This window comes from Schistocerca gregaria, chromosome 7 (assembly GCF_023897955.1).
Source record: "Schistocerca gregaria isolate iqSchGreg1 chromosome 7, iqSchGreg1.2, whole genome shotgun sequence".
Classification (NCBI taxonomy): Eukaryota; Metazoa; Arthropoda; class Insecta; order Orthoptera; family Acrididae; genus Schistocerca; species Schistocerca gregaria.
Window position 1 is genome coordinate 520,181,500 of NC_064926.1, and position 25,237 is coordinate 520,206,736.

The window sequence follows — 25,237 nt, forward strand, 5'->3', positions numbered from 1 at the left end:
GGCATAGGTCATCCTTCGATCCATTGTAGAACTTGGAAACCCATTCAGGGAATATTCGTTCACATTTTTGTTGAACGCAGTTGGTTTTTACCATCCCGTATCAAAACATTTCGTTTTATCAATAGTGCAATTTATAAATAATGTTTTGTGAGCAGCATAAAATTTCAAATGGTATACTTAACTGCTTTTTCGACGTTATTTTACCAGCTAACTAAAAATAGGAAATCCTTGAACCCCTTACACTAAATTTAGTTAGTATCAAGACTCTTTTACAGGGAGTGCAGTGGAGCTGACGCTGAAATCATTAAGTATTTGATTATATCATCGCTAGTCTCACCGAACTCTTTTGAACTCTACATGTCATGTGTGGTCTGGCGTCTCCTTACCAGCAAAGGGTCCAAGGTTCAAACTAGTCTATTCCCTAAAAAACACGCTCATAGCGTCGTTGGGCGAAAGTGGTAGGGAGACACGATATAGAACAATCAGACGCCACGCAGAATGTTAGAAAGGGTAATTGTATAAATTTGAAGTAAGGGACTCTGCTCCGGAAACTACAGAGTCGGAACTAATTAAGCGCAAATTCTTCTGATATCTCTGTCAGTCGAATACATGTGCCGGTACTGTTGTTGCTAAGACTGTATTGTAGGAAACTAATTAAGCGCAAATCCTTCTGATATCTCTGTCAGTCGAATACATGTGCCGGTACTGTTGTTGCTAAGACAGTATTGTAGGCAACTGTCAGAATTGGTGCTTTGGAGCAAAACAAGAAAAAAATGTCTCGTAAATTTGGACTTCAAAATGCATACTTTGAGAGCTATGAGCACTTGGTGATCTCTTCTCCTGCAAGCTCTTTTCTTTTCATTGTTTGGAAGGAGGTAATATAGATGAAACGAAAGAAAAAAACACGATGAACTTGGGCTTTAGAATGCATACCTTAAGAGATGCAGGCACTTGTTTACTAGAAGAAGGTTGTTTTACAGTAGCGAAAATGAACAAGAACTGATAGTTCTTAATGTATTCATTTCAGAGTCCATATTTACTGGACATTTTTTTTTCTTGTTATGACCCACTTTACCACCTCTGAAATTTAGGTGTCCTACACTCTTAGCAACCACAGTGACGGTCCATGTATTCCACTGTCAGAGATATAAGAGCGATTATCGTTTCTGGACCAGGGCTCCTTACCTCAAAAAGATACTTATATCCTTCACCATCATTCCTGAAGTTCCTTAACATCACCCTGTATACTTTCTTTATCGTGTCTTGTGCTCGTAACGTCATTAGAGGTGTTAAATCTTGTGGTCGACAGAGGCCAAATATTTTGACTCATCAGTACTTATAAACTGGAAAGTTGAAAAATAAGCCATGAACGAAGTAGTATGATACGTTACAGAGATTGACTCAATTCTAGAGGCACAAAAGGTGAGACGGGTATGAGAACATTTGCTAAGTTGTTAACTTGGCTCCGAAATAGAATTAGGACAGAGAGATTTTACATGAGAGAAAGATTAAAATGTATGGAATAGTTTGTAGGAAAACAGAGTACAATAGGGATGTGGAGATGAAAAGATGAGCTCATGATAGGTCTTAGTGAATTATGGTATCAAATCGGCCCAAAAGAAGTTTGAAAAAGTTAAGAAAAGGATGCAAATTACCGCAGTTTATTTTATTTTTTTGGTGAAATAGTTGGGCATCGTCAAAACCATCTCGGCATTGCAGACTTCGTCCTGGCCTATAATAATACAGTATACCACAAAATTGTAACATTTATATTGGTAGCAGGTAATACACCCATTTACTGTTAGATCAATTTTTATAGCCACATCAATATACTTACTGGAAGCCGTTTGTAGAAAGTGGCATTTGAGTCTCACTGTCCGGGGTACCATTAGGCACAGTGATCCATATTTCAAAGTTCTACCAGCCAGGATAGCCTAGAGCGCTAACGCGCTGCTTTCTGAACTTGGGTAGGCGCGCCGGCCCTGGATCGAATCCGCCTGGCTTATTAACGATGGGGGCCGGTGTGCTGGCCAGCCTAGATGAGGTTTTTAGGCGGTTTTCCACATCCCGCTAGGTGAATACCGGGCTGGTCCCCACATTCCGCCTCAATTACATGACTATCCGACATCTGAATACGTTCGCACTATTCCATGAATTACACTAGATGCAGACAGCTGGGGTACACTAATTCCGTCCCAGGGGGTACGAGGTGGTGGCATGAAGGGCATCCAACAAACTCTTCGTTCTAACCTTGCCAAATCTATACCTACCAAAGCCGACCCTGCATCAGTGCAGGACATGGCGACGGTGAAAGAAAGAAAGAATCCATATTTCAAAGTTCAAACTTATCATCGAATTCTGCCATTGACAGCTGCGTGTGATTTATTGATATATTCAAACATAACCTCACTACGTACATTTTACAGAGAATGATGAATAAATGGGAACTACATAAATTTAATTCTCAAACTGCGTCTCCTTCTTGTAGGTGAACTGCACGTAATAAGGTATAATGTATTACTGTTTACTCTACTTCGTTCTTTACTACATTTATGTAGGTCTCAATTCTGTGTTTCAGTTCATGCATAAATAGTACGCTGTGACGTACACCATCCTACCGGTAATGTGAATACCAGTATTTGACGAAATTCATGTGCTAAATAGTCATTTTCCTTGAGGCATTTAACGAGCAGGGTGACAACACACCAATTAGCACACTGGACTCGCATTCAAAGAGGACTTGGGTTGAAATATGCACTGGACCACCAAAATTTGGTTTCCCGTAATTTCCCTAAACCACTCCTAGTAAACAACTGGATGGTTCCTTTGGAAGGACACGGTCGACTTCTTTCTCCACCCTCGGAACATTTCGTGCTTGAGCTCCGTCTCTATTAACCGCCATGTCCACACGACTTTAAACCCTAACCTTCTTCCTTCCTTCGAGGCATTACTGTCAATTGGACCACAGCAACACAAAAAAAACGTATGACAAACATTTTTATGTGGTGCAAACTAACTCATAAGGAACAGCATTGTTGACAATGGCACTTGTGCGATTCACCATTTGCGGGAACTGTGTTATTTTTTCTTTGTTTCAGCCCACAACTCATATTATGACTGATGGTTTTACTGGTATGAAAATCACTTAAAAACAGAATTTCAACAGACTAAATACAGGCATTTTAGCATAACAGTAGCAAAGGCAGAATACAATAAGTAGTTTGAAGTAATACAAAGTTCTAGAGTTAAAAACTGAAATTAGTTGTCTTCTCGTATGAATGAACGAAAGTTTTTTTTTCTCTCTTACTAGTTGTCTTTCCCTGCAGTTATCAGACGCTACGTTCGCTTGAGAAGCTTTGCGAAACAAAAGCTTTATAAGCAGCCTGCTTACAACATCACAATGAGAATCTGAAGTGGTGTATTATTTCTGAGCTTAGCAGGATGACTCAGGTCTCTTCTCTTTCTTTTAACTCTTCTATCGTTCCTCCCGGAAGGTGGGTTATTATTTTTGTAAAAAAACGTTTTCTGAGTTAATTGCTCTTGTTCCCTGCAGTTATTTAGATCCATTATTTTTCTGAAAGCAGTCTGGGAAGTTTTTCTGTAGGCTATCTCCAGCTTCCCGTAATTTCTTTTTAAATTGTTACCACTTATATTGCGACCAAGGGCTACCTTATGATCGGAACTTATTGCTTTACTTTACTTTTAAACAATGGTGGAAGTTGATATCAAGAAAGTTCTTTAGCTCCGATTTCGCCAGTTCTAATCTGGGCCACTTTCAGAGCTACATTTTCATCTATAACCGACCGATGAGAGCAATAAAACAACACACAGTTCTCTTTAACAAAGCATATGAAGGATCTCTTCACCTAAGTTAATCTTGTCCTACTTCTGTGGCCGCTTAACGTGACTCAGGCCCTTAACACATCAGAACAACTGTTCAAGATGGGCGTCAATTTCCCTTTTTTAAACAGACTGAAAATGCATTACGTTGAAACATGACATTTGTTTTCCAAGGGTAAGTTACCCTGTAGGAAAACACAAACAAAAGCGTATTTTAAATATTACGGAATATTAGTTTCAAATGAGATATTAATTAAGGTAAAGAAAATTATTTACTACCTTAGAAAAAGCATTGCAGGTGCCACTACGAATGTTAGGACAAGTTGTTGTTTCTACTTTAGCTTACGAACCTGAGTGAATGTTATTCTGAGACTTTTGTTTCACGATGTAAATGTTAAAAGCTACTAATAATAGAAAAAATAAAACAAGAAAAATCAGAACATGACATTGTAGGAACACTGTGCTCTTCTAATGCCCAGATAATGGCTAAATGGTCAAAATGTAAGTCAAACATTTATTTCTTCTCTGAGACGTTTCCACATTTATTGAAATAACTATAACTAAATAAGTAAATCTGATAGAACCTCGCATGTTATGTTGCCACTAAGGAAGTTAAAATAAGTAAAGTTTCGATCATGTGTACCTTACAACATATTATAATATTCTGGAACTCATATACACAAACACTTCACCCTGGATAACTGGTAGTGAATTGGGAAAAATGTACTAAAAAAAGGAGAGTTGTACAAAACATTAGTCCGACGACATAAGCAGACTACATTAGATTATGGAAGATCGAAATCTAGATCTAATTGAACTTTTATTCAAAATAGAAACATGTGTAACATCTCAATAAATGTGCTATTTCAACCAGAGGTCACCAAAACAGAATTATACTAACTGTCTTGGAAACTTAGCATATTACCTGCTAAGAGAAGCGGAAACCACCTGCACAGATTTACATTGTGATTACCGTTTCTTTGGATTTTCACAGCCATAGAAATCTTTTTAAAAAACATAGTTCTCACCTTTGTTAAAATTCACTTATTTAAAAATTCCATGATCAGGATTCCAACCTTTTGCTATAAAACGTAACTGACTCGCTTGACAACGGCCAAAGGTTTATTTCGCTATTATGGAGTTTGAAAATAAAGTACTGATGTCTTTTAGGAACTTCATTGTTTTACATTTTGTTTCATAGGACCTCTGTGACACTGTCACATCATCGTGAAATGTGTCACTTCAGAAGATACATAATAAAAATAGAAATAACACAATGGGAACATAATGGTAGTTATAAAGATATTTTCAAGTGAATCACTGAATAAACCATGGAAGTCAGAATACTGGACTAGGTAATGATCCAGACCCCCATCGCAAAACCGATATTTCTAAATTCCATTAAATTTGTTTGCAGAGAATAGTGAATTAGGTACTGAGTTACCCAATTACGCCCCGTGAACGGCCACATAATTTCAATTGCACCTGCATTATCTTGCTTCAAATACTTATGCATAACTCTTCATGGGAATATATTGGTAGAGTTGAAAACATTGTGCTTTGCCTACCGACACTGGAATCGCTTGCTGAACTACCATAGCATAGGTAGACTTCCAGAGTGGAGATAGCAACAATTTCTGAGGACAAGCTGGACAGCCTAGTTGTTAGGATATTGCAGAGAAAGGCAAGACCAGGTTACACAACTGTTCAAACACATCGATTTTCGTGTGTTGGTTTACAACTAGTTTCTGCTTAAAAAGACGAAGTCTACTAAAATTATCAAGTATTATTGTAATTATTAGTACCCTGATTCAGAACATATACTTTATAGAACTCTTGGGCAGAACTAACACATTGTATATGCATTCCCATTTTTATATATCAAGATACTCAACTTATTTCCATTCTATTTTGTTCTTTTTGGAACTGAGCTTAGTATCTGTACTCGGCAAAATATCTTTGTTAAAACGTAACACTGTGAAACACGACAGCGACCAGGTAATATTGTAAACGTTCCTTTACTTCATTCTTTGATCACAAATCTCTACAAGAGACGAGGGATTCCAATGAGTGATGACCACACGCGTATCTTTCCGTTTGCCGGATATTACGCCACAAAATGGCTCTGAGCACTATGGGACTTAACACTTGAGGTCATCAGTCACCTAGAACTTACGACTTGAACCTAACTAACCTAAGGACATCACACACATCCATGAACGAGGCAGGATTTGAACCAGCGACCATAGCGGTCGCGCAGTTCCAGACTGAAGCGCCTAGAACTGTACCACATATGACATGGTTAAGTCGTATGATACGTGTCATCATACAATGTAATTTAACTCTGAAATACTGATATAAAGAAACTTTTCACAACTGTATGTGCTGGTTCAAGGTGACACAACGTAGCATATGTTGAAACACTAGCCTTTTGTTACCGAGTCATACTCATTGTCCAGAAGGGTGACACCAGTCATTCGTTTTGAAGCCATTGGAATACTAAGCTGTTTCCCCGCCCTTTTTAAAAGGTTTGGCTGCAGGCTGCTTCCACCCATTCTGCGAGAACTGTTAAGAACTGCCTCGAACGACTAGCAGCCGTTGATATTACGCCAGCAGGGACCGCATCTTTCTCTAGACCTTCGCCGCTTCAGTAAATCTGAACTGTTCATGACTTTGCACAGAGTTCAGTAATGTTGCCCTATTTCTATCATCCTTTCGTTCACCTGGCGATCGCGAGTATTTCGCGATGCAACGGCAGAGCAGCAGCGCCAGTCGTGCGGAATGATTAATTGAAATCTCGCCTCGCTTTTGCTGCTCCAGTAAAGTTCTCACAGCTAAGTATTCTAATTCCAAAAAGTTCTCCGTTGTATCGCTGTAGCTATAGATCTGTTCTCGTTCTCTGTTCATTTCCGTAATTTCGCAAATGTCAATGATGGTCTGCCTCATTTAACACTACCCCGTTGAATTCCGATTTCCGAAAGCATCCATGTTTTAAGTTTATAATTTATGTATCATTAACGTAGTGATATACATGGACGAACCCATGAGATACTAAAAGGTATCAGATAGATTACATAATGGTAAATCAGAGATTTAGGAATTTAGGAATTTAATTGATGAAAGGAGAAAATATAAAAATGCAGAAAATGAATCAGGCAAAAATGAACACAAACGTCTCAAAAGTGAGATCGACAGGAAGTGCAAAATGGCTAAGCAGAGTTGGCTAGAGGACAAATGTCAGGATGTAGAGGCTTATCTCACTAGGGGTAAGATAGATACTGCCTTCAGGAACATTAAAGAGGCCTTTGAAGAAAAGAGAACCACTTGTATGAATATCAAGAGCTCAGGTGGGAACCCAGTTCTGGCCAAAAAAGGGAAATCAGAAAGATGGAAGGAGTATATAGAGAGTCTATACAAGAGCGATATACTTGAGGACAATATTATAGAAATGGAAGAGAGTGTAGATGAAAATGAAATAAGAGATACGCTACTGCGTGAAGAGTTTGACAGAGCACTGAAAGACCTGAGTCGAAAGAAGGCCCCGGGAGTAGACAACATTCCATTAGAACAGCTGACTGCTTTGGGAGAGCCAGTCCTGACAAAACTCTACCATCTGGTGAGCAAAATGTATGACACAGGCGAAATACCCTCAGACTTCAAGAAGAATACAATAATTCCAATCCCAAAGAAATCAGGTGTTGACAGATGTAAAAATTACCGAACTATCAGTTTAATAAGTCACAGATACAAAATACTAATGCGAATTCTTTACAGACGAATGGAAAAAACTAGTAGAAGCGTACCTCGGGGAAGATCAGTTTGGATTCCGTATAATTGTTGGAACACGTGGGGCAATACTGACGCTACGACTTAATGAGGATGTATTGAATAGGATTGGGGAGAAGAGAAGTTTGTGGCACAACTTGACCAGAAGAAGGGATCGGTTGGTAGGACATGTTCTGAGGCATCAAGGGATCACCAATTTAGTATTGGAGGGCAGCGTGGAGGGTAAAAATCGTAGAGGGAGATCAAGAGATGAATACACTAAGCAGATTCAGAAGGATGTAGGTTGCAGTAGGTACTGGGAGATGAAGAAACTTGCACAGGATAGGGTTGCATGGAGAGCTGCATCAAACCAGTCTCAGGACTGAATACCACAACAAACCACAACAACGTAGTGATCCCTACCATGGGTGTTAAGGGTTGTTATGGACCCGAAGGCAACAAGCGATGCCGAATAGGCAGTGACATTACAAATTCGTGTAACGTCTCTGCGATCACTTAGCAGCTCTTTCTACAAAACCCACTCCCACGCCCCCATAGGTGAAAACTGCGTAGCCCCTGGGAGTGCAGTTTTCCCATTTGGATTGTAGCAGATTGCTTTGAAAGGAGTGTTCTCGGTGCTTTAACTGCGACTTCTCAGAGAGGTGACTCCTAGCATGAAATTGGTGTCCTCTTGTGGGAGAAAAAGCACCTCACTCGAAAATCTAAAGGAGAAAGCTGGACGGATGTATCTGATGACAAAAAGGGTTAGGGACAGTTGAAAAACTTACGACAAACAACGAAAATTGCGACTATCAGAATCAAGGACATCAATCATTTGAACTAACAGGTACCAAACTAATTACGATGTGGTTCATAATGCACAGAAATATGCTACTACACTCCTGGAAATGGAAAAAGGAACACATTGACACCGGTGTGTCAGACCCACCATACTTGCTCCGGACACTGCGAGAGGGCTGTACAAGCAATGATCACACGCACGGCACAGCGGACACACCAGGAACTGCGGTGTTGGCCGTCGAATGGCGCTAGCTGCGCAGCATTTGTGCACCGCCGCCGTCAGTGTCAGCCAGTTTGCAGTGGCATACGTAGCTCCATCGCAGTCTTTAACACTGGTAGCATGCCGCGACAGCGTGGACGTGAACCGTATGTGCAGTTGACGGACTTTGAGCGAGGGCGTATAGTGGGCATGCGGGAGGCCGGGTGGACGTACCGCCGAATTGCTCAACACGTGGGGCGTGAGGTCTCCACAGTACATCGATGTTGTCGCCAGTGGTCGGCGGAAGGTGCACGTGCCCGTCGACCTGGGACCGGAGTGCAGCGACGCACGGATGCACGCCAAGACCGTAGGAACCTACGCAGTGCCGTAGGGGACCGCACCGCCACTTCCCAGCAAATTAGGGACACTGTTGTTCCTGGGGTATCGGTGAGGACCATTCGCAACCGTCTCCATGAAGCTGGGCTACGGTCCCGCACACCGTTAGGCCGTCTTCCGCTCACACCCCAACATCGTGCAGCCCGCCTCCAATGGTGCCGCGACAGCCGTGAATGGAGGGACGAATGGAGACGTGTCGTCTTCAGCGATGACAGTCGCTTCTGCCTTGGTGCCAATGATCGTCGTATGCGTGTTTGGCGCCGTGCACGTGAGCGCCACAATCAGGACTGCGTATGACCGAGGCACACAGGGCCAACACCCGGCATCATGGTGTGGGGAGCGATCTCCTACACTGGCCGTACACCTCTGGTGATCGTCGAGGGGACACTGAATAGTGCACGATACATCCAAACCGTCATCGAACCCATCGTTCTACCATTCCTAGACCGGCAAGGGAACTTGCTGTTCCAACAGGACAATGCATGTCCGCATGTATCCCGTGCCACCCAACGTGCTTTAGAAGGTGTAAGTCAACTACCCTGGCCAGCAAGATCTCCGGATCTGTCCCCCATTGAGCATGTTTGGGACTGGATGAAGCGTCGTCTCACGCGGTCTGCACGTCCAGCACGAACGCTGGTCCAACTGAGGCGCCAGGTGGAAATGTAGTGGCAAGGCGTTCTACAGGACTACATCCAGCATCTCTACGATCGTCTCCATGGGAGAATAGCAGCCTGCATTGCTGCGAAAGGTGGATATACACTGTACTAGTGCCGATATTGTGCATGCTCTGTTGCCTGTGTCTATGTGCCTGTGGTTCTGTCAGTGTGATCATGTGATGTATCTGACCCCAGGAATGTGTCAATAAAGTTTCCCCTTCCTGGAACAATGAATTCACGGTGTTCTTATTTCAATTTCCAGGAGTGTATAAATAGATGTGCAAGCGGATGTCTTGGTAAAACTATGAGGAACGACGTAACGCTAAGAGGACACAAGGTTAAAATGATTCAAATGGCTCTAAGTACTATGGGACTTCGGTCATCTGCCCCCTAAACTTAGAACTACTTAAACCTCACTAACATAAGGACATCACACACATCCATGCCCGAGGCAGGATTCGAAGCTGCGAACGCGGCAGCAGCGTGGTTCTGCACTGAAGCACCTAGAACCGCTTGGCCACAGAGGTGAAAACTAGATTTTATGAGAAGACGATGAACGAAGAACTGAAGCACCTGAGATGAGGTGTCTGCGGTCACTTCTTGGACCAACGATAAGAGACGGAGAGAGCAGAGTGAAGCTATAAAATTCAACATCACCTTCAAACAACAACGAGAGAGGAGATTAATCACTACAAAAAATTAGGTACAACTGCTTAAAACGGATGTCACATGACTGCCTGCCATGGCAAGCTTTACATTTCAGTCAAACTGAAAATCGGGGTACAGGATGGCCGATAAAGAAATGGAAGCAACAATTTTGTTAAAGTCCTTTGGTTTCGAAACGGGCCTACACCAATCCATGACATCAGAGAAGAAGAAATAGTAGCACAAGAAGAAGGGAGGTAGAAGGGAAAGATTGCTACCAAGTAGTGATAAATAAAAACACCGTTGACAGATGGTAAAATTACGTTGTTACTGACGACACTATTGATCAATCGTATGTGAAGCCAACCTTCTTAGTCAAGGTAATGCCATTCGGAGGATATTGTTATTATTTAAAAGACTAGACAGCCCAAGGCTACTTGCTAGGGTATTCCACGTAACGTCCTCTACTACTCTTTCCTGGTACTCCGAATCGATATATTGGCCATTCATTGCATGTCCAAATGTCTGTCTCAAACCAGACACGGAAGACGCAGCTTCCAAGAGTAGGCCCTGCCCACTGACTTGTTTTCGGTGCGACAGCGGAATTTGTGTTCCTTTCACAAAACAAAGAATTATCTGCTGAAAAATCACTGTTCTTCACCTTGCTGCCGGACATCTTAGAATATGATGCCATTCGCTTCGTTACTAGCCTTACAAATTTTCATCTTTGTTCCCTATTTGGTTTTCTTACGTTTTCAAGTCGGCAATGGCGCATTGTTTCCAGCTTAAATAGTGCGTATGCTAGAAGGTATAGAAGTATGAAACCGGAGTTACCTTATAGATGATGCTAGCAGTTGGTGTAGTGTCCGTAAGACCGCGTCTGCAGCGCCATCTGATTCATGTAACGGCTGATGACAAATGTCAACAGACAGTAGCCTAAGTACAATATACCGATATCTGTTTCAAACGAGTAAAAATTTCAAGTTTTGTAGGCACAAAACTACGATTTGCGGACGGTATTGGTTTTCTGTTATCATTCAAAGAAAAATGCTACCGAATCGCATCAAATGCTTGTCGAAGCTTGCGGTGAACTGGCTTTTGGGAAAACACAGTGTTTTGAGTGATTCAAAAAATTCAAAATTGGTGATTTTGACGTGAGAAACGACGAGCGCGGGAAACCACCAAAAAAGTTTGAATAAAACCAATTGCTGGCCTTATTGGATGAAGATGATACTCAGACTCAACAGAAACTCGCGGAACAATTGAATGTGATCCTGAAAGCCGTTTCTCTTCGGTTTGAAAGCTATGGAAAAGGTACAGAAAGTGGGGGAAATGAGTTCCGCAAGAACAGTAAGCAAATCGAAAGACCACTTGTGGCATGCTTCTCGCCAGATGCATCTCCATCGAAAAGTGGCAGGTGAAGAAAAATTGATATATTTTGAGGATCCTAAGCGTCATAAAGCATGGGTGAACTAGGCAAACCATCGACATCCACTGCATCGTCAAATCGCTTTGTAAAGCGTGATTTGGTGGGATTACTAGGGTGCATCTATTATGAGCTGCTAAAAACTAGTGAAACCCTTAACACTGATCGCTGCTAACAGTAAATGATAAATTTCAATCAATCATTGTGTGATAAACCACCGGGACATGGAAAAAGTCAACACAAATTCGTATTACTCCGAGATAATGCCCCATCACACGCTGCAAAACGAGTCAGGGAAACGATCGAGACGTTCAGTTAGTAAATATTAAGACATGCGACACATTCTCCAGACTTGGCTCCGTCTGATTATCGTTTACTTGCATTTGAAAGCTATTTCTCCATGATAACACCCCATCACACAGTGCAAAATGAGTCAGGGAAACGATCGAGACGTTCAGTTAGTAAATACTAAGGTTGCGGGTTCTTCACCAGACTTGGCTCCGTCTGATCGTCGATTACTTGCATTACTGGGGCACGCTCTCGCTTAATAAGGCTTTTTGTATGAAAATGAACGAATATGGTTCTCTGACTGGTTCGCTTCAAAAGAAGAACTGTTTTTCTGGCGTAACATTCACAGCCTGACGGAGAGGTGTAAGTACTGCAACCAAATTCCGGTTTCACACTTCTACTAATGGTATATGAAGTTATCACAATAGGTATTTTTCCGTTGTGGAGGTTGTCCATGATTGAAACTGGTAATGAATAAATACACTACCGGCCATTAAAATTGCTACACCACCAAGATGACGTGCTACAGACGCTAAATTTAACCTACAGAAAGAAGATGCTATGATATGCAAATGATTAGCTTTTCAGACCATTCACACAAGGCTGGCGCCGGTGGCGGCACCTACAACGTGCTGACATGGGGAAAGTTTCCAACCGATTTCTCATACACAAACAGCAGTTGACCGGCGTTGACTGGTGAAAGATTGTTGTGATGCCTCGTGTAAGGAGGAGAAATGCGTACCATGACGTTTCCGGCTTTAACAAATGTCGGATTGTAGCCTATTGCGATTGCGGTTTATCGTATCGTGGCATTGCTGCTCGCGTTGGTCGAGATCCAATGACTGATAGTAGAATATGGAATCGGTGGGTTCAGGAGGGTAATACGGAACGCCGTGCTGGATCCCAACAGCCTCGTATCACTAGCAGTCGAGTAGACGAGCATCTTATCCACATGGCTGTAACGGATCGTGCAGCCACGTCTCGATCCCTGAGTCAACAGATGGGGACGTTTTCTAGACAACAGCCATCCGCACGAACAGTTCGACGACGTTTGCAGCAGCATGGACTATCAGCTCGGAGACCATGGCTGCGGTTACTCTTGGCGCTGTATCACAGACAGGAGCGCCGACGATGCTGTACTAAAGGACGAACCTGGGTGCATGAATGGCAAAACGTCATTTTTTCTGATGAATCCAGGTGCTGTTTACAGCACCATGATGGTCGCATCCGTGTTTGGCGACATCACAGGGAACGCACATTATAAGCGTGTATTCGTCATCGCCATACTGGCGTATCACCCGGCGTGATGGTATTGGGTCACCTCTTGTTCGCATAGACGGAACTTTGAACTGTGGTCGTTACATTTCAGATGTGTTACGACCCGTGGCTCTACCCTTCATTCGATCCCTGTGAAACCCTACATTTGAGCAGGATAATGCACAACCGCATGTTGCAGGGCCTGTACCGACCTTTCTGGATACAGAAAATGTTCGACTGCTGCCCTGGCCAGCACGTTCTCCAGCTCACTCACCAATTGAAAACGTCTGATCAATCGTGGCCGAGCAACTGGCTCGTCACAATACTCCAGCCACTACTCTCGATGAACTGTGGTATCGTGTTGAAGCTGTATGGGCAGCTGTACCTGTACACGCCATCCAAGTTCTGTTTGACTCCATGTCCAGGCGTATCAAGGCCTGCCAGAGGTGGTTGTTCTAGGTACTGATTTCGCAGGATCTATGCACCCATACCGCGTGAAAGTGTAATCATATGCCAGTTCTAGTATAATATACTTGTCCAGTGAATACCCGTTTATCATCTGAACTTCTTCTTGGTCTAGCAATTGTAATAGCCAGTACTGTACATCATAAGACCGCACAGTAGGTATCATGCATTTCTCCAAGTAACTGTCAGTGCCGGTACCTGGTGAGCAGCACGCGAAGGCGCACCAGCTGCCCCAGCCCCCGCAGCGCTCTCGCCGCCCCCAGCAGCGACGGCCCGTGGCCCGCCTCCAGCCGCAGCGCCCTCCGGAACAGCTGCAGAGACTCCCAGCAACGACCTGCAACACGCCGCCCGCTCTCACACACTGCCAATAACCGAAGTCTGCAGGCGGCGAGCTTCAGTGGTCTGTCTGCCGCTCTCCAGGCATCCTTAAATATCATCAAAAGAAAAAGAACAGTAAGAATGAGATGATAGATGTCATACTGGTCGTGTGAATTCTTCCTGTTCTATGAGCATGATGGTGTGGAATGCTGATGCATTTCACGATTGGTTGGGGTTAAGGTACTGCAGAGGATATTTTAGGAAAGATTTTGGATTAACATTTCTAACATAAGCTCACCGGGCAAAATTTTGTCTTCCCAGCGAGCTCGCACATATTAATCTTTAAGCCAAAATATGGCTCAGTGATCCAGTAATGTCCTCAGCTGCGCACGTACTGCCTCTGTGCGAGCATACGGCAGTAGCGATCAGTGAACCATATGTGTTGGACATTGTACGCACAGTGGAAAATAGGGGTAATCAAGTTTCGCCGTGCCCATGGCCATAGGGCATGTGAAGTTCCTGGATTTATTCGTGTTTCGCAGACGATTGTTCAGTATGCCCACAAGCAAACACCCGTGCCCACGAAACATGACGTCAGAACTGTTTTATCGGAAAACGTTGCTGATTATGATGGACCAGAACGGCTTATGAATCAAAATCGCTTCCAGACATGACAGGAATTGCTGTAGGCATTGAATGAAGGTCCATTCCCACCCGTTAGCAGACGGTCACTCCGACGGGAACGGTATGCAATGAACATTTGGTGTCGGTCACCTAGCAAGAGGCCATTACTCACACAGGCGCATGAAGACGACGACAGCGAAGTTCTTCGGCTCGAAGAACACATAACTGGTTTTCTGTATAGTGCCCCATAGTATTACTACTCGACTGGCCTGCAAAATCACCTTATTCGAACCCAGAGAAAATCTGTGGAATATTTTGGAACAGAAGGTTAAACGCTGAGGCCAGAATCACCGCAGTTTGGTGGAACTACAGTATCAGATCCTCAGCAAGTGGCTTGAACTGGATGCGAAATATCTGCACAACAATGTGGACTGATATTCCGACCGAACCCAGGTGGTTGTCAAGTCTAGGAGGGGAATTACGCTGTATATATGATTTCTGCAAGGATGACAAATTTTTTGTCCGGTGATCTTGTTTATTGATTTAGTTTCCCTGTCCGTTGACACTGCAATAATATCAGACACAAAGGAGGAACTGAATAAATTGGTTATCTTCTTAAATCAAGAGATAACAATCTGAAATAAACACCAAGGGGCCAAAAGCCATGGTTATGGACAGGAAAGGAGGTTAAAGTAAAACTGACATAGCAGTGTGATACTCGAGGAAGTAGCCGAATTTCGTTAGCAATATAGCAATATGGAAAAAAAACAACAGACGTTTCAAGGTAATAGCACTGGCCAAGAGCACTTTCCTAAATAAGAAGAACCTTCTGTTGAAGAAGTATATCAGATACCATACTAGGAATACATCTGTGAAGTCCTTTTCATCTAGTGTCTTAACGTACAGAAGTGAAACCTGAAGCCTAGCAAAGCGGGAGATAGATCGCCCTCAAGATGCGGAAATGTGGTTCTATAGCAGAATTGCAAGAATCAGGTGCTCACAGAAAAACGAAAGAGCAGGTTCGGCGAGAAGCAGAAGATAAAACATAGTTCCTGAAATGTGTAGTCCAACGCGAAGCAAAGTTATTGGGCACTTAGTTAGAGATGATATATTTTTAAACAATGTTTTCGAACACTAGATCATAGGAAAGAAAACGAGAGGATGACTGCGAGAATACCACTTAAAACAATAAGACCAGTGAGACGAGATGTTCTTCACAAATGGAGATGTTGAAGACCGCACAAGAGACGAAGCTGTGTCTGTAACTACAACACTTAGCCCTTTGAAGGAAGAAGAAGAATTAAAGTTCACAGCCATCAGCCCCTCTCTTATATCTAAACAAGCATTCTCCATATATTATTTTATGTTCCAATTACATCCCATTTTGTGTGTATTGTGTATTGAACCTGGGACCTAGAAACACGGAGAGTCTTCGTCCCGCTGTAGCCATCAGCGGTTCAAAACCCCACAACCGGCCACAGCAGTCTACCCACCGTACCGCTGCCCCACACCGAACCCAAGGCTACTGTGCGGTTTCGTTTTTTTTATACGTTACCTTTACTAAAATTTGAGCTAAGATTTCAGATACTTGAATATGACGTTTGTACTTCTTTGAAATTATTTAAGCAGAAGCGAGGCCGCAACATTTAGCGGCCTTGGATCGAGATACTAGCAACCACAGACCAGTATAAGTGAGTATCACTTCATGAACAGTACGAACGCTTCAATAATGCTCTTTACATACGATACTTTTCTTTGTTTGACGCCGGCCGCGGTAGCCGTGCGATTCTGGCGCTGCAGTCCGGAACCGCGGGACTGCTACGGACGCAGGTTTAAATCCTGCCTCGGGCATGGGCGTGTGTGATGTCCTTAGGTTGGTTAGGTTTAAGTAGTTCTTAGTTCTAGGGGACTTATGACCTAAGATGTTGAGTCCCATAGTGCTCAGAGCCATTTCAACCTTCTTTGTTTCACGAAGCCGATATGACTAAAGATTTTCACTGCACCATCACTTGTAATCGCGTGATATATGTAATGCAATGCGTTTTTACTCAGTTACAGTTGTTTTAGTGTTGGTTTCTGCTATACATACAGGTGTGTTGTAAATTAGGCTACCTTTATGTGTATCATATATTCTACATCTGAAGGTGGTCACTACCGACCGAAATTAAAGACATGATCACAAACCAACATTGTGATCCAAGACTGGAATTATAATAAAGCAAATATTTTCTTGGATCGCTGGAAACTTTTCGTGACTATGTCATACTTGCGTAATTGTACTCCTTCATGAAAAACAAAAGAAAAAAGAAGTCCGACGAGGAAGATTTGCACGAAGCCCGGTGCAAGCATTGGACATTGTAGAAAGGCAGGGAAAGGAAAAGAAAGAAGAACCTTATAGAAACCCTCGTACTGCAGACTGGACGGAATTACTAACTGAAAAACGAAAAGTAAAAGAAGCTTAAATGGCAGAAGGTGGACGTATTGACACAGAGAACTGGATATACGTGCTAATTTCTCAGGAAAAGGTTAAGGGATTTGACCAAAGGAGATATTTCAACTATTTCTTAAATGCAATAGGATACTGAATTTTGCAAACCGCTGTATTCTTCGTTCCCATGGCCCATAGCACAACAGGAAAGATGTCTGCGTGCGTTTATTTTATGGATAGGTACAGAAAGGACAATAGATAAATGAGATCTTGTTACTGTGATGCGACGAAAAGTACTTGACCTGTGATGCAAGGTGCTGTGATGTTTGTACACTGAGTAGCCAATGATGCAGGAATAGTGTGTGGCATTTACTGTGCATACGACTCACCCGCATGGTCGAGCGGTCGGATGTTGCAGACGTAACGCAGGAAAGTGCTGATGGAGTTGCAGAACTATTAACGTGATTTCACTATGTCTTCTCTATGAACGAAGAAGGCACATTGACTGAATTTCAATATGTGCTTTAAATCTACGTGGCAGCAGTTGTAAGTTGCTGATTCGTGCTGCGGTCGGTAGGCTCCTCTCGAAGCACCAAAAATGCGAATACATTCCTGTTTTTTTTAATTATCAAGAAAACTTCAGACTGCGAAAACATTCGCGCTTTTTTTAACATACGACTCACCTCAAATTCCCACTATCTCTCCTAACTGTAACTCACTCACATCCACTAGCCCACCCCTGCAGTCGCTCATACCCATCCACTCCAACGTTGCTCTGTCTCACTCACTCGTTCGGCTCAACTCATTGTCAGTATCTCTTGACTCTCTGTCAGTGTCTCCCGTGTCATTGCCACAATCCTCATCGTTCTGTCGTATTGCTGCAGTCCTCTCTTGCTGTCATGTCTCCTTCTTGCTCTACGTTACTGATAGCATCTCGTTCCATCTTTCCTAATAGTGCTATCTCTTCCTCGTTTTCATTGTCATATGCTCTGTCTCTGATTGTCGTTGGCTCTAACTCACGACCACTTTCTCTTCCTCTTTATTCCTACCCCTCCACCCTCCCCCCTCCCCCGGCATGTATCTCCTTCACTCTTTTCCTTGTGATAATCAGTCCCTGCTGAGTACCTCTCATTCTGTCACTCTGCCATTGACTCCTTTGATTCTTCTACAACACAAGCACTGTTTGTTACCTTTCAGTATTTATTACTTTTCCCTCTATTTACCACTGCCAATGTCTTTTTCTCTCTCAGAATATAAAACGCGAAAATGTTCGCATACCAAAAGCTCGCGGAAATTTTTTACATATGTTTGGAACATAGAATGAGACAGCAGGCGCTCCACTTCTCAGAGTCTTTTAAATAAACAGGAACGTAGTTGCATTTTTTGTGCCCGGATAGAAGTATTTTTCTTCCGTGCCGTTGCGGGACATGTAACTCACATGAAAAGAAATGTATTGGTCAGTAAAAATGGTTCAAATGGCTCTGAGCACTATGGGCCTTAACATCTGAGGTCATCAGTCCCCTAGAACTTAGAACTACTTAAACCTAACTAACCTAAGGACATCACACACATCTATGCCCGAGGCAGGATTCGAACCTGCGACCGTAACATTCGCACAGTTCCAGACTGAAGCGCCTAGAATCACTCGGCCACAGCGGCTGGCGTTCAGTAGAACTTAGATAGTTTACTTATATGTAACTAAATAGGTTAACTTAGAATGCCTCCATCAATAAAACTGATTAAGACATGAAGAGAATTTTCACTATTTTCGATACTGAGATCTTAATCATATATCATATAAATTATAGTCATTTTCTCAGCATAGCCGTGTCGGTATCGGCGGCTCGTTTCAATTACCCAAAAAGCAAGTTTTTGTAGTGTTTCTTGATAATGGATAAAGATTCTTGAAAACGGGAAGTTATGTCTTCTAGATAAAAACCTAGGGAATATACTTTTAAAATTTCGGCAATTTACTGCGGTTATTTATTTCTTAGATTTCGCCTCATACCGAATTTTACGTGTAGAAGTAGGGTAACTTTCAACCTCCGTATCTTATATAAAAATATCAAGAGAATTTTAATGGCTGTTCGATGTTAGTAATATACCGTAAAATCTTCAGTCGTTTACTGTGCAACGCCATCTTGGAATCCTCGACTGGGTTTTGGTCCGCTGGTGACCTCGAAAATATACTAAGGGAACCCGTTTTTGGGAGGTTTTCCGAGGAACCGCCCTTCAACTAATTGTCCCTCCGTAGACCACATCAATCGCAAAGAAACTAAACCGATTTGTTCCATAGTGACACAAGGACGATCCTTCCCGGTGGTGCACAAATGTTACCTAGCCTAAGGGCTGTCCAAAACAATCTTTTATCGCCAATAGAATCCGAGGTATGGGTACCGGAAGATCTTATTTTTACGTGCAAGGTTTTGGATCATATTAGATACAAATGATGTTGAGCCGAGAAGGCAGTAACTCAGCAAGCGAAGGCGCCTTACATTCTCCTTTTCAAGAGGGCCAACACAGTTACGACAGTGCGCTAGATAGTACGGCACTGCATGGTTTACAGCTGAAACTAATCGGCTATGGCAGCAGCGGTTTATTACATTGATTCATTATGCTGAGACGCGTCGAACGTCTACCTCCAACGATCAAGTTCCCGGGCACGTGGCAGTAGGGCTGGGCACAAGATACTCACATTCGAAGGAGATCGAGATTTCCCGATAAGCTGCAGCGTTCGGTACATTATCAAGTATGCTCCAATAATCATGTGACATCGCGGCGAGAGTGCAATGAATACGCGAGAAATTACGAACTAGCCACAACAACCAACTGTGGCGGTACTTGAAATTATACATTAACGTGCAATTCAGAAGGGAATAGCATTACATTTTACCACATCATGAACTCCTGTTGTATCTGAATAAACTTGCAGTAAGAGTTCTCATACAGGGCCGGTATGTATGCATATCACTAATACTGATTTTTAAGTAAAGATAACAGGCAAAAGAGAAAATTTTGTCCTCTGAAAAAAAATTACTTCAATGGAAAGAGTTCAATATTTTACTGCTCAAGAGAGACTAATGGTTTATTAAGTGGGCCGGCGAGAGTGGCCGTGCGGTTCTAGGCGCTATAGTCTGGAGCCGAGCGACCGCTACGGTCGCAGGTTCAAATCCTGCTTCGGTCATGGATGTGTGTGATGTCGTTAGGTTAGTTAGGTTTAATTAGTTCTAAGTTCTAGGCGACCGATGACCTCAGAGGTTAAATCGCATAGTGCTCAGAGCCATTTGAACCATTTTTTTTTAAGTGAGTTGCGGAATAACACATAATGCCATTATAATAGGCCGTAAACACGTTACTAATCATATTGAAAACAAGATGCCCAAATTCACATGAAACAAGGAAGAAAATTTATAAAAAATTAAATTTTTAACCAATCGAATACCTCGTGCACAACTAACTAATAGGAGCCGCCAGAATAAATTACAAAGACAAGACTAGTATTGTAAATGGTTCCATCAGACGTTAGTAGATGGCGGGAGGATAGTTATCACGATTAAAATCTCTTGTTAATTTATTATTTGGTGGTATTACACATAACCTGCACGCTAGAAGATATTTCAGTTCATGTTTCCCAGCTACTTTTTCTATTAAAATACATAGTGGATTAGAAACGCTAAGACTGGTCGTGGAAACAGTACCAGCAACAGTTACTAGGGTGCGGGCAAATCGAAAGGTCGATCAGAACCCAAGGCTTCCCGAACTGCGATGTGAGTTCCTCGAACATTTCAAGTCGTGTTCAAATATTATTCAGCAAAATCAATGTACGTATCCTTCATGCCGGCTTTCAGTTGGAAGAAAAGCGCAGAATAGCTATCGATCAAACGTGTCTAGATGGAAAGAACAAGATACACACTGCTCTAGGGGCGTACAAGGATGTCACGACACTGTTGTCGGTGTGGAGGTTACGAGGAGCCTCGGTGGCAATGGATTTCGTGTAAGCCTTCTACTGAGTGAACCATGTGTTTCTACGAACTGCCTTGGAACTGATGGAAATCCCCCTCATGTCTGTGGACACGATCTTGATTCCAGGCGACCACTCGAGTCTTGTTGAATGGTCCTAGCTAAGAACCTATTACCCTCCAGCACTCAGTGCGGCTAGGTTGCCCCCTTTCGGACATCTTATTTGCTATCGCTGTTGAGTCTGCACTACACGGCTTTCGTCGGTGCCTTGAAGGCGCCCAACTATGGACTACAACGAATGCCATGCATACTCTGACGAGGTCGTTCTTTTCGTTAAGCCAGGAGACGATATCGAGGCCGCACTCGGATGGCTTCAGCAGTATTGAAAGGTGTCAGGTAGCGTCACGAACCTAAGAAAAACTCAATGAATAGAAGTGGGCAGAGGGCAGCCACCAATGACAGCAGTGCACATTACCAAGGTCCCCACTTTCAAGTTTTTGGCAGTGGTGCTCTGCAGAAACGTACGTCGTACAGTGGCGGGTAATTATCGTCGGCCACGCGGGGTAGCCGTGCGGTCAAGGGAGCCTCGATACGGTTCGCGCGGCGCCGCGCGGGATTAACCGAGCCGTCTGGGGCGCTGCAGTCATGGACTGTGCGGCTGGTCCCAGCGGAGGTTCGAGTCCTCCCTCGGGCATTGGTGTGTGTCTTTGTTCTTAGGATAATTTAGGTTAAGTGGTGTGTAAGCTTAGGGACTAATGACCTTAGGAGTTAAGTCTCATACGATTTCACACACATCTGACCATTTGAACATTTGGTTCGCGCGGCTTCCGCCGTCGGCAGTTCTAGTCCTCCCTTGGGGATGGGTGAGTGTGTGTGTGCGTGTGTGTGTGTGTGTGTGTGTGTGTGTGTGTGTGTGTGTGTGTGTGTGTCGTCCTTAGCGTAACGATTAAGTTAGATTAAATAGTGTGTAAGCCTAGGGGTCGATGACCTCAGCAGTGTGGTCCCATAGAACGTATCACAAATTTCCAAATTTTTCCAATTTTTGTCGGCTACTGCGGCAGATTCGTGAATTAATATGACAAAATGCAATGTGTGCCACAGTTATCTTCCAGTGCGCACAGTATGTCAACGTCTATTTGGCACCAAAAATAGGTAACTTGGCGCACATACTGCTGTTGCCCACCAAATAACAACAAGGTTATAGTCAGCCTGCTGACATTAAGAGAGCACTGACCTCTTTAACATCCGCTAAGATACCTTAATTCTGTCACCGAAAGAACGAGAAATCTGACTCGTAAACACGAGGAACAGCACGTGTGCGATATTTCTTAGTACAATGCAACGCGTTAGCGCGTCACCTTACTGGACATTGTGACTGATGAAGTGGCCCTCATTAGCTCCATCCACCAGTAAATGTTTGTCACGTTACGGCCGGATAGCACACCTCCGTGACTTCTACGTTGATCACAGTTACATTCAGGACGGATTTCCGGACACCAGCAGTGTTCGCAACGAAATACATTATCGACGCTTCCTCGAACAAAATCCTCGAAACGGGGTCGAGTAAAAGTACTCGAAAATTTGGATACTTGTGGTATGTTCCAGTGGAACGGAACTGCTGAGATCAACCGTCCCTAGACTTACACACTACTTAATCTAACTTAAACTAACTTACGCTAAGTACAACACACACAGACATACCCGAGGGAGGACTCAAACCGCCAACGGGGGCAGCCGTGCGAACCATGGCAAAACACCCCAGACCACGTGGCTACCTCGCGCGGCAAAGTACAGTACGAAACAGTGGCGGAGATTACGGAGAGCGGTTGATACCTTCTCTCTCCCTACGGAGGTGCGTGCGTTGTGGTACATAGTGGTGAAAGAAAAATTCCCGAATCGTTAACGACAGCACTCTATTCACCTGCCCCTATTACGCAGTCGTCGATTTCGACGAGCACCGTTTGCTTTGAGGCACAGCAATCGAGTGTTGGTTGCTCAAGAAGTAAATTTTGAACATTTTATTGCGTACGACGCACACGGCCATCATATCTGATGATCTGCTCCTCCCCGCAGTTAACTGGATAAAGGACATAGCAACGTTTGGCCAGTATCGTGCCTACGGCAAGGATGTGTAGGACTTCCGGAACATATTGCAAGAGCTACACATTCTTTGCGTCGACACGTAATATATTGAACATGTTTGCCAATTACTTTGGTGTATTATTCACGGACTCTCTAGCTAGCTGGGATGTTCCGGATGGGAGAAGTGAAGTCAGAAGACAGATCATGCTTCAGGACCTTAAGTTCGTGCCTAGTGTCCCAAGGGCAATATACAGGGTGTTTCAAAAGTGACCGATATATTTGAAACGGCAATACAAACCAAACGAGCAGCGATAGAAATACACCGTTTGTTGCAATATGCTTGGGACAACAGTACATTTTCAGGAAGACAAACTTTCGAAATTACAGTAGTTACAATTGCCAACAACAGATGACGCTGCGGTCTGGGAAACTCTATAGTACGATATTTTCCACATATCCACCATGCGTAACAATAATATGACGTAGTCTCTGAATAAAATTACCCGAATCCTTTGACAACGTGTCTGGCGGAATGGCTTCACATGCAGATGAGATGTACTGCTTCAGCTGTTCAATTGTTTCTGGATTCTGGCGGTACACCTGGTCTTTCAAGTGTCCCCACAGAAAGAAGACACAGGGGTTCATGTCTGGCGAATAGGGAGGTCAATCCACGCCACCTCCTGTATGTTTCGGATAGCCCAAAGCAATCACACGATCATCGAAATATTCATTCAGGAAATTAAAGACGTCGGCCGTGCGATGTGGCCGGGCACTATCTTGCATAAACCACGAGGTGTTCGCAGTGTCGTCTAAGGCAGTTTGTACCGCCACAAATTCACGAAGAATGTCCAGATAGCGTGATGCAGTAATCGTTTCGGATCTGAAAAATGGGCCAATGATTCCTTTGGGACGATGGGACAGATCCTTTATTGTATCGCTTTTCGGTCCTTTGGTTACATTAAACCTCCGTCGAAAACTTCGTCTTGTTCCAACAACACTGTGTTCTAGGCGGTGGAATTCCAACACCAGAAAAATCCTCTGTTCTAAGGAATAAACCATGTTGTCCACAGCACACGATTGGACTGCAACATGGGGCTTTTCGGTTCCCCATATGCGCCAGTTATGTTTATTGACGAAGCCACCCAGGTAAAAATAAGCTTCGTCAGTAAACCAAATGCTGCCCACATGCATATCGCCCTCATCAATCCTGTGGACTATATCGTTAGCGAATGTCTCTCGTGCAGCAATGGTAGCGGCGCTGAGGGGTTGCCGCGTTTCAATTTTGTATGGATAGAGGTGTAAACTCTGGCGTATGAGACGATACGTGGACGTTGGCGTCATTTGGACCGCAGCTGCAACACGGCGAACGGAAACCCAAGGCCGCTGTTGGATCACCTGCTGCACTAGCTGCGCGTTGCCCTCTGTGGTTGCTGTACGCGGTCGCCCTACCTTTCCAGCACGTTCATCCGTCACGTTCCCAGTCCCTTGAAATTTTTCAAACAGATCCTTTATTGTATCACTTTCCGGTCCTTTGGTTACATTAAACCTCCGTCGAAAACTTCGTCTTCTTGCAACAACACTGTGTTCTAGGCTGTGGAATTCCAACACCAGAAAAATCCTCTGTTCTAAGGAATAAACCATGTTGACCACAGCACACTTGCACGTTGTGAACAGCACACACTTACAGCAGAAAGACGACGCACAGAAAGGCGCACCCACAGATTGTGTTGTCTTCTATATCTTTCACATCACTTGCAGCGCCATCTGTTGTTGAAAATTGTGACTACTGTAATTTCGAAAGTTTGTCCACCTGAAAATATACTGTTGTCCCAAGCATATAGCAACAAACGGTGTATTTCTATCGCTGCTCGTTTAGATTTTATTGCCGTTTCAAATATATCGGTCATTTTTGAAACACCCTGTATATCACTTTTACGTTGGAGAGAAGCCAACCTGGATACAAGCTAATTGAGCCGTTGTAGCATCCCGTTTTTGTTTTGGTAGTGAATTCGTTCCATTTAAACTGCGTTGGGAGCCGTTTTGCGTCTGGATATGTTGAGTGGCAGATTCAGTTCCTTACCTGAAAA

The 25,237-nt window shown here is 43.4% G+C and overlaps 1 protein-coding gene across 1 annotated transcript in view; it reads right to left on the reverse strand.

Moving 5' to 3' along the window:
• Window positions 1-3,983: 3,983 nt before the first annotated feature.
• The window catches only part of LOC126282459 (translation initiation factor IF-2-like), a 117,041-nt gene continuing 95,787 nt past the window's right edge, over window positions 3,984-25,237 (reverse strand). The window contains exons 5-6 of the mRNA XM_049982115.1: window positions 13,937-14,072; window positions 3,984-4,025 (exon numbers count right to left, since the gene is read on the reverse strand). Coding sequence (XP_049838072.1) covers window positions 3,984-4,025; window positions 13,937-14,072 — 178 coding nt within the window. The remainder of the gene's footprint in view (window positions 4,026-13,936; window positions 14,073-25,237) is intronic.